At 40.8% G+C, this 14,377-nt stretch overlaps 1 protein-coding gene across 2 annotated transcripts in view; it reads right to left on the minus strand.

Moving 5' to 3' along the window:
* The window catches only part of rttn (rotatin), a 223,972-nt gene that overhangs the window by 35,289 nt on the left and 174,306 nt on the right, over window positions 1-14,377 (minus strand). For both annotated transcript variants that reach the window (XM_060823325.1, XM_060823321.1), the window contains exons 36-37: window positions 11,644-11,842; window positions 327-417 (exon numbers count right to left, since the gene is read on the minus strand). In XM_060823325.1, coding sequence (XP_060679308.1) covers window positions 327-417; window positions 11,644-11,842 — 290 coding nt within the window. The remainder of the gene's footprint in view (window positions 1-326; window positions 418-11,643; window positions 11,843-14,377) is intronic.

Consider the following 14,377-nt stretch of genomic DNA (forward strand, 5'->3'; position numbering starts at 1 on the left):
TGGCAGTACTGCTGTCACAACAAATCTGGGATGGACACTGTCTAGACCATGACAGAATATCTTCAGACTAGTAAACTCGAAAAATTAAATTCTGCTATGGACCTCAAGACAAATGGATAGCATTTGTTCACATCTTTAAAAATCAGAGGGCTGAAGAGCCTGTTGCAGTGACTAATGGTGATGCTGATTGTTAACCTAAGGTCGGTTGATGAATGCGGCTGTCTGTTACTACTGTATATATTGACAGCAGTAGAAATTTAGTTTCAGCTTCATGATCTTTATTCATATAAATAATAAGGATTTAAACTGCGGTTTATTACACTGACCTGAGCTTTGATATCTTCGTACTGGTTAAGGCAAGTCAATGGTGCTCCCAACTCCCACAGGCATCTATCCAGTAAATCAGTGTTTACCAGACTTTCAGAAAACAAAGCATGCAAAATTAAATGAAATTGTAACAGTATACTTGATGCAACTGTATTACGTATGTATGAATATAACATCCAATAATTCCCCAAAATCCGAAAGTACTTAAATTTCCAATAAGTCTTATGCTTCTCAGCAGTTATGGTAGCTTAATTTGATTTAATTTATTATGGTCACATGTACCAAAGTACAGTGAAAAGTTTTGTTTTGTGTGCAGTACAGGTATATCATACCATAAAAATTACATAAGGATAACGTTACAGCTGCCGAGATGGTGCAGAAAGAGTGAGGTCAATATTACTTTTTTTTTAGATTAGATTACTTACAGTGTGGAAACAGGCCCTTCGGCCCAACAAGTCCACACCGACCCGCTGAAGCGCAACCCACCCATACCCCTACATTTACCCCTTACCTAACACTACGGGCAATTTAGCATGGCCAATTCACCTGACCCGCACATCTTTGGACTGTGGGAGGAAACCGGAGCACCCGGAGGAAACCCACGCAGACACAGGGAGAACGTGCAAACTCCACACAGTCTGTCACCTGAGTCGAGAATTGAACCTGGGTCTCAGGCGCTGTGAGGCAGCAGTGCTAACCACTGTGCCACTGTGCCGCCCAAATTTGAAGTTTGAGAAGTGCATTCAGAAGTCTAATAACAGCAGGGATAAAGCTGTTCTTGAATCTGTTGGCCCATGTAAGCTCTTGTATCTTCTGCCTGACGAGAGAGGTTGGAGACACTAACTGGGATGGGAGGGGCTTTTGATTATGTTGGTTACCTTTCTGAGGAGTTAATGGATAGAATTAAATTAAAATACATGCAGTGTTAACGTTAAATGTGTATCTCACCAAGGCATTTGCCAAAACAAAAGCTGGTAAATGCTTTTAGGTACAGAACATATATTGTGTTAACTGCTCGATTAACTGAAAAGTCATACCAGACTTGAAACATCAACTTTGTTTCTCTTTCGACAGATGCTGCAAGACCTGCTGAGTTTCTCCAGCATTTTCTGGTTTCTTTCGCTCCCTTCACAACTAGCACATGGTAGCAACAGCATGCATCACATAAAACAGTATTAAATCACCAAACCTCCTTCAACAGTACGTTCCAAACTCGCAATTTTTAGTACATAAAGTCAAGGGTAGCAGAAGGTTGAGAATGCCACAATGTGAATCTATCCTACCAGTTCCACACAGTATCCTGAATTCAAACCAAATTGCTGTTCCTCGAGTCACTGGGTCAAAATCTGAGAATGCTGTTCCTAACAGGTGAGTATACCTACACCAAATGGACTGCATTGGTTCAAAAAGGTAATTCAGCCACCACTTAGTCCAGGGCAATTACAGATGGACAACGAATATTGACTTTGCATGTAATGTGTGCAACCCATGAACAAATAAAAGGAAATATGCCAACATGAAATAAATAAAATTTAAGAGAAATAGAAATGTTTTCATTTTAGGTTTTGTTTGTAACCATAAGATATAAAACCATTAGAAAAAAGAGCAGAATTAGCAGAATGTGACCCATCGAATCTGTTCCACCGATCGATCATAGCTGATACGTTTCTCAATCCCTTCTCCTGTCTTCTCTCCCTATCCTTTGAATCTCTAACTTACCGAGAACGTATTGCTCTCTTAAAATATACTAAATTATTTAGGTCCACAGCCTTCTACAGCAGTGAATTCCACAGACTAACCAGCCTCTGGCTGAAGAGACCTTCTCCTCATCTCAGTTCTAAAAGGTCGTTCTTTCAAACTGAAGCTGTGCTCTAGAGTCCTAGTCTCTCCTACTAGTGGAAAAATCTTCTCCATGTTCACTCTATCGAGCTGTCTCAGTATTCTGTAAATCTCAAATGAGATCCCCTCTCATCCTTTTAAACGCCATCAAGTATACATCAAGAGTCCTCAACTGTTCCTCACATCATCAGAAATCACAAGCTTTCTGAGCACTGCTCCTTCGTCAGGTGAAGTCCCCACATGACGACCCCTTCATTCTGGGATCATTCTTGTAAACCTCCTCTGGATGCCCTCCAAGGCCAGCACATCCTTCCTTAGATACAGTGCCCCAAACTGCTCATAATATTCCAAACACATTCTGACCAGAGCCTAAGCAGTATACCTATGCTCTTTTTATTCTTGTCCTCCTGAAATGAATGCTAACATTGCATTTACCTTTTAAACTGCCAACTGAACCTGCGCGTTAACCTTAAGAACTAGGTCTCCCAAGTCCCCTAGTGTTTCAGATTTCTGAAGCTTTTCCTTGTTTAGAAAATAGTCTATGCGTCTACTCTTGCTACCGAAGTTGATAACCTCTCACTTTTCCACACTATATTCCATCTGCCACTTGTTTGCCCACTCTCCACATCCTGTCCAAATGCTTCTGCATCTTCCCCACCTCCTCAATATTACCTGTCCTTCCACCAATCTCTATGTCATCTGCAAACGTGGCAACAATGCCCTTTGTTACTTCTTCGAGATGGTTAATGTATAATGTGAATAGTTGTGGTCCCAACTCTGACCCCTGTTGAACTCCACTAAGCAGCAGCTGCCATCCTGAAAGAAGACAGTTTTATCCCTATTTTCTGCCTTCTGCCAGTCAGCCAATCCCGTAGCTATGCCACTACTTTGTCCCTCACACCATGGGCTCTTATCTGATTTAGCAGTTTCTTGTGCAGCACCTTGTCAAACGCCTTCTGGAAATCATAACAGATCATGTCCACTGGCTCTCCAAAATACAAGGACATTCATTTTTCTTTCCCCAACCTTGTTCTCACTCACCAACTCTATTTCTCTCTGTTTGTTTAATCCCTTAACATATATTTGACCAACCAACTTTAGCTCTGATCTTATTTTCAATTCTTATAAGTTTCACCTTTCCCTTGGGAGCTTTTTAATTCTGTCTAACCTTGCATTTCCTTTTTGCCCATCCTCTCCACTAAAAAAAGGTTTTTAAGCATGTTGTGTCACATGGCCCAAACCTCTTAAAAACATCCACAACCATATTTCATGTTTCCTGTCTTCAATCTAGTACTTACAATATTCATAAAGTTGGAAATATGTGATCTCCATATCTGTTATTTCCTCCAGTTGTTTATAGTACATTCTACTCATAAAATCCCTACAGTCCAGAAATAGAGCACTCGGCCCATCCAGCCTGCACCGGCCCTCCGAAGAACAACCCAGCCAGTGACCCTTTCTCCATATTTACCAAGGCTAATCCACCTAGCCTGCACATCCCGAGATAGTACAGGGCGATTAAACATGGCCAATCCACCTAATCTCCCTGGACTAGAGGAAGAAACTGGCACATCTGGCTAAAAGCCACAAAGATACACAGAGAAAGTGCAAACTCCACACAGACAAATATGACATGCAGTTTAGTAGGAAGAATACAGGAGTGGAATATTATTTAAATGTAAAAAGACTGCAGAAAGCTAAGGAACAGAGGGATTTGGGAGTCCTCATACATGAAACACAAAAAGCTAGGATTCCAGTTAAGTGGGTGATAGGGAAATCAAATTGACTGGCCTTTACTTCAAAAGGAATGGAGTATAAAAGTAGTGGATTTTGCTGCAACTATGCAAGACACGTGTCAGACCACAGCTGGAATACTGTGAACAATTGTGGGCCTTTTATCTCAGCAAATGTATACCTGGCATTGGAGGCAGTCCAGAGAAGGTTCACTAGGCTGATACCAAATAAAGAGAAAATGAAGGCTGCAGATGCTGGAGATCACAGTCAGGAACGTGATTAAGGAATTATGCCTGAAATGTAGACTCTCCTGCTCCTCAAATGATGTCTGACCTACTGCGTTTTTCCAGAGTCACATTTTTTAATACCAGGTATGGAGAGATTATCTTATGAGGAAAGGTTGTGTAGGTAGGTCCTGCATTCATGGGAATTTAAAAGAATGAAAGGAAGACTTATTGAAACATTGAAGTTTCTTGGGAAACTTGATGGTGCAGATTGAGAGTGGGAAGAGGTAGATGGAAACCAAACACTACACTAAGCACATGGGGTGGATGGGGTGGGGGGCGCAGAAGGGGGTGACCAGAGGGCATAATCTCAGAATGAGGGATCACACAGCTAAATCAGCAATGAGAAATAATTTCTTCTCTCAAAAGGTAGTGAATCTATGGAATTCTTAAATGCAGAGAGCTGATGAGGTTGGGTTGTTAAGTATATTAAAGGCTGACATAGATAGATTTTTAATCAGTAAGGGAATCAATGATTATGGAAAAAAGATAGGAAAGTGGAGCTGAAGATTATGGGATCGAATCAATGATTTCACTGGTGGAGGAGTCTTAATAGATAGCTGGAGACCAGGAATTAGACAAAGGACTTATGTGGACAAAGCATTTTAAAATCACTTCATGACATCCTTGTATGGGAATGCACTCACAAGTATGAGGGTTTGTAAGTCAGATGTTCTTGTATGTCCCGGGACTCAAGGGACCTCCCTGTACACTTAGGTGAATAGAGTTGATAAAAGAAATGTATTTGTTAGTTGTTGGTCGCTCTGAAGGCTGGTGCTATGCAAGTCAGAATGTGGTGGATTCTGGAAACAATGGAAGGAACAAGTTGAATTATCAGACATTAAAAGATAGATTATTTTGCAGGCCGTCAATTGACTGTCAGAAGGGTCATGATTTCAACTTTCTAAAGTAGTCTGTTTACCTCAGTCACACACTGCCTTAAGTCAAGAAAATGCTTTGTATAGATTGAAGCAAAGTGGATAGCCTTTCCAAGGCAATTTAACATAACAAAGGTCTTATTTCAAACTTTTCACAATCTCGATTCCAGTGATACTGATACGGCCAAGCAGTTAGTAATTATTTTCTTACATATCCAGCCAGAATGTTTTTGGATGAATCATAATCAAAATGACAAGTTCTGAAAAATACAGTTCCCATGTGAAGTTAGCTGAAACTTGCTGATCTAATCTTCTGTCTTAGGAAGGTGAACTCACGATAAATTTAGTTAGACTGAGCTCTGAAAAAGAGTTATAGTGGATTCGAAACATGAACTCTGTTTCTCTCTTCACAGATATTACTAGATATGCTGAGTTCCTCCAGCATACACCATTTTCATGTCAGATCTCCGGCATCACATTACCTAGGTTTTAACATAGCTAGCTCGGCTTCTCTGCCTAGAATTCAAAGTCTGGAGAATTGTCATTGGTGAGATGCATCTTAACACTGAACAGGAGTTAAAAGAACACACTGATATTTGTTGTGTTTAGCATTCATAATAACTATTTACTGTTTTGTGAAAACACTGGAGGCAAACCAAGCATTATTTCTTCTGTTTGTAGAACCTGGACATGATTACTCTGTTGCACCACTTGTTTAGTTACAATAATGTGGAATGGCTAGTTTCCTAGATCTGGTGCAATAAAAACAAAAAAAAGGTTGTAAATGGTCTGAAACTCTGACAGAAACTATGGAGTGAAAAGCAAGTTAATATTTCAATTCAATGAATTTAGGACTACCCCCAACTTTCCCCTTTCTGTTCTTCAATATTTTTTTAATCTGAAAGGTCACCAACCTGTAAATTTAGTTTATTTTCTCTCTTCAAAATGCTGCAGATTTACTGAGTATTTCCAAGATTTTGCATTTTGTTGTGGTTCTGTTCGCCGAGCTGGGAGTTTTTCTTGCAAACGTTTCGTCCCCTTTCTAGGTGACATCTTCAGCGCTTGGGAGCCTCCTGTGAAGTGTTTCTGTGCTGATTCCTCCGGCATTTATACTGGTTTGAATCTGCCGCTTCCGGTTATCAGTAGCTGTCCGCTGCTCATAAGCAAAACCAACGTGGTTTCCAAAATCCCATGCAAGGACTGCACAAAACACTACATAGGACAAACAGGAAGACAGCTAACAACCCGCATCCATGAACACCAACTGGCCATGAAACGACACAACCAGCTATCCCTAGTAGCCATACACTCAGATGAAAAACAACATGAATTCGATTGGGACAACACCACTATTCTAGGACAGGCCAAACAGAGAACAGCCAGGGAATTCTTAGAAGCATGGCACTCATCAACAGACACATTGACCTAGACCCTATATACCGGCCACTGCAGCGGACAGCTATTGATAACCGGAAGTGGCAGATTCAAACCAGCATAAAAACCGGAGGAATCAGGACAGAAGCGCTTCACAGGAGGCTCTCAAGCACTGAAGATGTCACCTAGAAAGGGGACGAAATGTTTGCAAGAAAAACTCCCAGCTCGGCGAACAGAACCACAACGAGCACCAGAGCTACAAATCTTCTCACCAACTTTGAATTTTGCATTTTGATTTCAGATTTTCAGCATTGATTTTTATGTTAGTTCTGAGTATCATTCGGTGTATCAAACTTTTCTGTTTTTGTGTATTTTTAAGCAAAAAACAGGTGAAGAACAATTTTGATAGCTTGTAGGAGATGGAGATGAGCTAATGAAACATTCCAAAGGTGTTATAAACAACTGTAATATATAAACGACAGATTATTAGTTAAATAGAAAGAGACTTTTAAAATAGTGAAGGACAGAGGTATCTGGGTATTCTACTGCATAAAGCACAAAAAGTTAGTATACAGGTGTTGCAACTAATTGAGCAGGCAAACTGAATTTTAGCCTTCATTGCTTAAGTCAAAAACAGTGAAGTCTTGTTACAATTGAACAGGGTGTTAGTGAGGCTGCACCTGGAGTACTGTGTATGGTTTTTGTCCGTTTTTCAGAAAGGAGCGAATGGCATTGGTGATATCTCAAAAGAGGTTCACTGGGCTGATTCCTGGAATACTGGGTTCACTTATCAAGAAAGGCTCAATAGATTAGCCTTTATTCATTAAAGTTTCGAGAAATTAGGGATAATCTTGTCGAAACATATAGAGGGAGCTTGACAAGGTGGATGCTGAGAGTATGTTTCCACTAGTGATGGAATCTTGAACTAATGGACATAGTTACTGAAAAAAAGGACACTCAATTAAAACGATGTGAAGGAATTTCATCTTGGAGAGCAGTGAATGTCTAGGATCCTCTATCCCTGAGAGTTTGTAGGTTAGATCAATCCAAGTATTTAAAGAAAAGATCGATCTTTGAAACTGGGGATTTCAGTGCCAAGAACAACTATCATAAAAGAGAATTTGAAGCCTGGGTAGATCCACCATGATCTAACGGAAAGGTGGGGCAGGCTTAGGAGGCTGAATGATCTATTCTGACTCTACTTACTATGTTTTTATGTCAAACACTTACGACGAACTAGAACTTTCCTTGGTGTGGGCCGATAGCCTATCTTTCACCTTACCTCAATCCCAGTCCATGGTCATTAAGCAACTGAATAGTGACACTATTTCAATAATTTAGTGGATTTCTGGGATCTCAGTTGAGAAAAACGAATGAGGCTTGCCTAAGACACCACACAACAATCACAGAACTGAAACACTTAAGGCCCAGACTGTTCTCACAGAACGACCTCCAACAATTCCACAATGGTTGTTTAGACAAGCTCAAGAGGTTTTAAGCAGGGGTCTTGTGATGTAGTAGCTCTAGCTCTAGGTCAAAGGCCCACATTCAAATTCCATCTGCTCCTGGGGTGTGTCATTATATTCCTGAACAGGTTATTTCAAAATATCAAATGGGTTTTAAGTTATAAGTGCTTTATGGCTTCAGGTATTAAAACACAGAACTTGTTTTTAAATAAAGTGAACAGTTATGAATTAATCACTCATTTTAAAGTTTTTTTTCACATATCTAACCGTCATCACAGGCTTTATGGCTTCTATATAGTGGGTGAATCAACATTGAAGTAGTCATGATTTGGAGATGCTGGTGATGGACTAAAAGTCACACACCAGGTTATAGTCCAACATGTTTAATTGGAAACACTAGCTTTTGGAGCACCGCTCCTTCATCAGGTGATCATCACAACCACCTGATGAAAGAGCGGTGCTCCCAAAGCTAGTGCTTCCAATTAAACCCGTTGGACTATAACCTGCTGTTGTGTGATTTTTAACATTGAAGACCAACAAGGCATGAGGACGGGTAGGGCATGGTAAGTGAGAGAGTGGATAAGGAAGTATGCAAAGTATGGGTAGCAGTGTCTTATAAATAGCCCATCTGTGATAAAACTTTTCCAGGGTTGGCTGGCTGAACTTCAGCTGATACTTGCCTCTGGCAATGAAGACTGTGGCTTTAAAACTAATATTTACTGAGGCAGGAATACAAAGCTGGTTATCTTCCAATCTCCAATCACAAAGATAAAAGTCTTGCCCATACTTTGTTTCTCTCACTCTCTCCAATCATGTTATCAGAATATTTATATAATTTCTTATTTAATGCCATTAGAATTTATCTGCCAAGCAATGAAGCCTCCATTGCAAGACTGTTGTTGATTTCCCATCACGAGTCAAAATTGAGCTGCATTAACTTTTATTAGATGGATTCGTGGTAATTCTGTAAGAGCTTTCGGTCTTGCACATGGCTGACCAACATAATGGTTTTGAATTTGTTGCCAAAATAATGGTGGCTTTCATGATGTTTGAGGTTTATAACACATATATTGTCCAACAACTTGTCCCAAAGAAGAGATGCACTTGGAATGCGAATCAGCACAAGTTGCCAGACAATTTACACCACTTTGCCATTAGGCTTGCAAAAACACCAGCTCACTTTTGCTGCAACATTTTGAACAAGTGCTCCTGAATAGCATCAAGATCTTTTCAAATAACAAGATGTTTTAATAATGAGATTTATGTCCCTGCATTGTCAAGCAAGCTCTCCAATTCAGAAAGAGAATAATAAATTGTGGAATTTCATTGTACCAGCTAGTTATTTGTTAACATCTACAAGGTTAAGCTCTTTTCTCACTTTTTTCTTCCCTCTTAATTAACCCTTATTTCCCTCTCTTTACTTCTTGTTCTGTACCTGATTGGACTCCAATAATCCAGTTTAATTTACATTCATCTGTTCTTACTCTGTTTCTTTTCTCAATTTTTACATCTCATTGCTTCAGGAAAACGACCAGTGTTTCCATTGTTATTAAGATTCTAGCTGTTCCACTAACCTTGTAAATTATTAATGTGCACCAAGATACCCTACTTCAGCAAATTCTGGGACTATATCACCTGCAATCTTCAACAAGAGAACATGACCATCCTTCAAAAAGCTTCCATTGTTACTACCTGTTGTGGTTCTGTTCGCCAAGCTGGGAATTTGTGTTGCAGACGTTTCATCCCCTGTCTAGGTGACATCCTCAGTGCTTGGGAGCCTCCTGTGAAGGGCTTCAGTGATCTTTCCTCCGGCATTTGTAGTGGTTTGAATCTGCCCCTTCCAGGTGTCAGTTCCAGCTGTCCGTTGCAGTGATCGGTATATTGGGTCCAGATGGATGTGCTTATTGATTGAATCTGTGGATGAGTGCCATGCCTCTAGGAATTCCCTGGCTGTTCTCTGTTTGGCTTGTCTTATAATAGTAGTGTTGTCCCAGTCGAACTCATGTTGCTTGTCATCTGTGTGTGGCTACTAAGGACAGCTGGTTGTGTTGTTTCGTGGCTAGTTGGTGTTCATGGATGCGGATCGTTAGATGTCTTCCTGTTTGTCCTATGTAGTGTTTTGTGCAGTCCTTGCATGGGATGTTGTACACTACCTTGGTTTTGCTCATGCTGGGTATCAGGTCCTTCGTTCTGGTGAGTTGTTGTCTGAGAGTGGCTGTTGGTTTGTGTGCTGTTATGAGTCCTAGTGGTCGCAGTAGTCTGGCTGTCAGTTCGGAAATGCTCTTGACGTATGGTAGTGTGGCTAGTCCTTTGGGTTGTGGCATGTCCTTGTTCCGTTAGGCATCTGTTGATGAAATTGAGCGGGTATCCGTTTTTGGCGAATACATTGTATAGGTGTTCTTCTTCCTCTTTTTGCAGTTCTGGTGTACTGCAGTGTTTTGTGGCCCTTTTGAACAGTGTCTTGATGCAACTTCTTTTGTTTGTGTTGGGGTGGTTGCTTTCGTAGTCCAGGACTTGGTCTGTGTGTGTGGCTTTCCTGTATACCTTTGTGGTGAATTTTCCGTTAGGTGGTCTCTGTACCATCACATCTAGGAATGGGAGTTGGTTGTCCTTTTCTTCCTCTCTAGTGAATCAGATTCCTGTGAGTGTGGCGTTGATGATCCAGTGTGTGTTCTCTATTTCTGTGTTTTTAATGATTACAAAGGTGTCATCCACATATCTGACCACGAGTTTGGGTTGAATTTGCGGTAAGACGGTTTGTTCTAATCTTTGCATTACCACTTCAGCTATGAGTCCAGAGATGGGTGAGCCTATGGGTGTGCCATTGATTTGTTCATATATTTGGTTGTTGAATGTGAAGGTGTTGTGAGGCACAGGTCCAGTAGTTTGAGTATGCCGTCTTTGTTGAGAGGTTCTCTGTCTTGTTGTCTGTTCTGTATGTCCAGCAGGTTGGATATTGTTTCTCTGGCTAGGGTTTTGTCGACAGAGGTGAACAGTGCCGTTACATCGAATGAGACCATGGTTTCTTCCTTGTTTATGTGTGAATTTCTGATGATGTCCAAGAATTCCTGTGTTGATTGTATAGAGTGTCTGGATCCGCTGATCAGGTGTTTCAGTTTCTGCTGTAGTTCTTTAGCCAGTTTGTGTGATGGTGTCCCTGGTAGTGATACTATTGGTCTGAGTGGGATGTCTAGTTTGTGCACTTTAGATAGTAAAGCAAAACCAATGTAGTGTACAAAATCCCATGCAAGGACTGCACAAAACACTACATAGGACAAACAGGAAGACAGCTAACAATCTGCACCCATGAACACCAACAGCCATGAAACGACACGACCAGCTATCCTTAGTAGCCACACACGCAGATGACAAGCAACATGGGTTCGACTGGGACAACACTACTATTATAGGATAAGCCAAACAGAGAACAGCCAGGGAATTCCTAGAGGCATGGCACTCATCCACAGATTCAATCAATAAGCACATCCACCTGGACCCAATATACCGACCACTGCAACAGACAGCTGGAACTGACAACCAGAAGCGGCAGATTCAAACCACTACAAATGCCGGAGGAAAGATCACAGAAGCCCTTCACAGGAGGCTCCCAAGCACTGAGGATGTCACCTAGACAGGGGACGAAACGTCTGCAACACAAATTCCCTGCTGGGCGAACAGAACCACAACAACGAGCACCCGAGCTACAAGTCTTCTCACAAACTTTGAACTGTTACTACCTACCCATGGAAAGCTGCAAGGAGCTGGTTTTGCTTGACTCCATTTAATGTATCTTCTGGAATAGTTGCCAGTAGGTTAGCAAGCAAGCCACATAGAGCAGATGAGAAATGAAGGGTAATGACTGCACACTGCTCAAATGGAGGATCAGAAACATGAGAATTCCCACTGTGTGGTGATTGGGTAGTTTCTGAGTCACTCTGACCTAAGTTGGAAATAAAAATATGGAAATTATTAAAAAGAGTAGAGAAAGCAATAAACAACAAACAATACCTCACTTGCTTGAAACATAATGACTGAATCATGGAAAAATTATCAAGACACTTACGTAACATCACCTTAAATTTATTTTGGAGTTGCTAATAGAGATGTGAGATCTGACAGCCTAATTCTAGTTGTATCACTTTCAAAAGGACTACAGGACAACGGTACATTATATCTCAATAAAGGTATCTCTTTAGTCAACTGGTCAAACTAAGTTGTTTTTAGCTTCTTGAAATGTTAACTTTTCTATTAATGAATAAGTGATAAATACAATTGAACTTCCAACTATTCTTCACATTTGATAAGCTTTGCGTTTATGTTTAAAACCACAGAAGCAGATCATATCATAGAACTTTATCAGAATTATAATCGGACAAACTATTGGTTCACCGTTAAAATTAGGGAAAAAACTTCATTCCATTGCCTGCTTCTGAATGGGGTGCAATAATCTCAAACCATATTTTTGCAGGCAATAAGACATTTACTGGGAACTGGCAAGTTTCTGTCTTAAATTGCAGATCTAATTCCAACATTATGACCAAAACTTGATTATTATTCTTCCTGAAGCCTAGGTAGGAAAGGTTTCTCTTGCAGGTCAAACGGTGCACAGACGAACCTGGTCACAAAACTAATTTCATTTGTGTATTTTTGTTTCCCAGTACCGGCAGACACCTGGGGAGGGCGGGACAGGAGGGCAGAGAGGTAGAGTGGTGACACATGAAGCAAAAGGACAGTCGGGGGTTGGGGGGAGGGGGGAGGAGTGAAGGCAGACCACTGCTCCCATCCAATTCACAGCCTCTGTTCCCTTCCCCACTCTTCAAAGATTCACTTCCCACTTTACAGATCCTAACATCATCCATGTATCAGAAATAATCACGTCAAGTCTTGGGCCACATTCGCTTACATTAGTTGGTTATTGTGCCTATTTTATTGCCATCATTTTTCATACAGGCAAAGACATGTGTGCACCAGTTCTAGTAGATTGGCATGAGCAGATTTTGAAGCAGTGCATAATGCATATATGTGCGGCATTAACAGACACAGCTTTTTTGTTTTTGGCTTCCACATCAGACAGGAGGAGCTATGTTCCCCCATGCCCCATAAAAAATTGTGGGCCCTTCTTTCCTCATAATTCCCTCCCCTTAATGTGGTGTGCTACCAATCCCTGTACTTCTCCACACATTTAATTCAAAGAACCATTCCTCTGGGGTCTTTGGTTGTGACCTCTTGCTGTCTAAAATCCCATTCCAAATTCTCAGCAAACCAAGTATAACCTGCCCAATTCACACACAACACCAATAGTCAACATGTAGAATTAAAATTTCTCAAGCCTCACAGGTAACTGGAGGAGGGGAACGTTGGGACCGAGGTGACTTGGACTCTCAGCTGCACAACTACAGATGTCAGATTAAACCTTATGCTTTTTAAAAATTTAGTTTTCCTCCATCTTCGGCGCACTTTGCTCTTATAACTTTCAGACAGGTTACTAATTTGAACTCTCAATTCTCAGGAGACTGACACCTGCTGAGATTTGAATTACACAATTTTAAAGTTGTGTCAACACTTCGTTGTTTTATGCCAACTCTAAGGTCTATGATGACATTTGCCAAGTTATCATCAATATGCTTTTGGAACACATATGAGACATTATATCCCTTGCATTTTTTCTCTGGAGGGCATAAGCTTGGCCAGTATTGAAGATGGTAAACGATTGGGGAATGTGAGGGAGAAATGGAAGGAAAGCAGGAGGGAAGGAGTATTGGATAAACTGTTAGGATTAAAGGCCCATAAATCTCCAAGGCCCTAAAAAATCATCAATTGAGCAGGAGGTTGGACGGTCTTTAGTAGATATTTCAGGATGATGTATAGCTTGTAAAAATTGGATTATCACTGAATATAGGTCTTTTGAGAGCCATTACAAATGCCTTAGACATTGCAGTGATCAGGGTACACAGCTGAAAGATTTGAACTTGGAGAAAGAGGGAAAGTGGCCTGTTTGAGATATGAGCAAAATAGGTGTGAAAGATGTGACAAGAGATGGACCAGGCTTGGGCTGTAATAAATGATGAAATAGGTGTTAAGAATGCAAAGCAAAGAAACAGCAGGTCTCAGCAAAGGACAATAGACAGACAACTGGAGCAAGGCTCACTTGTGGAAGCAAATGGAACTAGACATCAAATAGTTTTCCACAAATCAGAAGAGATCAAGTTGTTTTAAATCCTGTTGATAAAACAGGAAAGGTGGCCAGCCATGCAGCTAACAAGGGACATTATGGATAATAGATATTTTTAAACATCCTGTTCAGATACGTTTGACAAACCTCTGAAGCAGGTGGGACTTGAACCTCGGCATTCTAGCCTCACAAATAGGGACAGGATCACTGTTTTTCAAGAGTACTACATCAGGGACAGTACTAGATCCAAGGATGGAGCATATGAATTGGCCAAATTGGCAGTTTAGATTTCAGCAAACAGGA

Source organism: Hemiscyllium ocellatum, chromosome 4 (genome assembly GCF_020745735.1).
Source record: "Hemiscyllium ocellatum isolate sHemOce1 chromosome 4, sHemOce1.pat.X.cur, whole genome shotgun sequence".
Lineage (NCBI taxonomy): Eukaryota > Metazoa > Chordata > Chondrichthyes > Orectolobiformes > Hemiscylliidae > Hemiscyllium > Hemiscyllium ocellatum.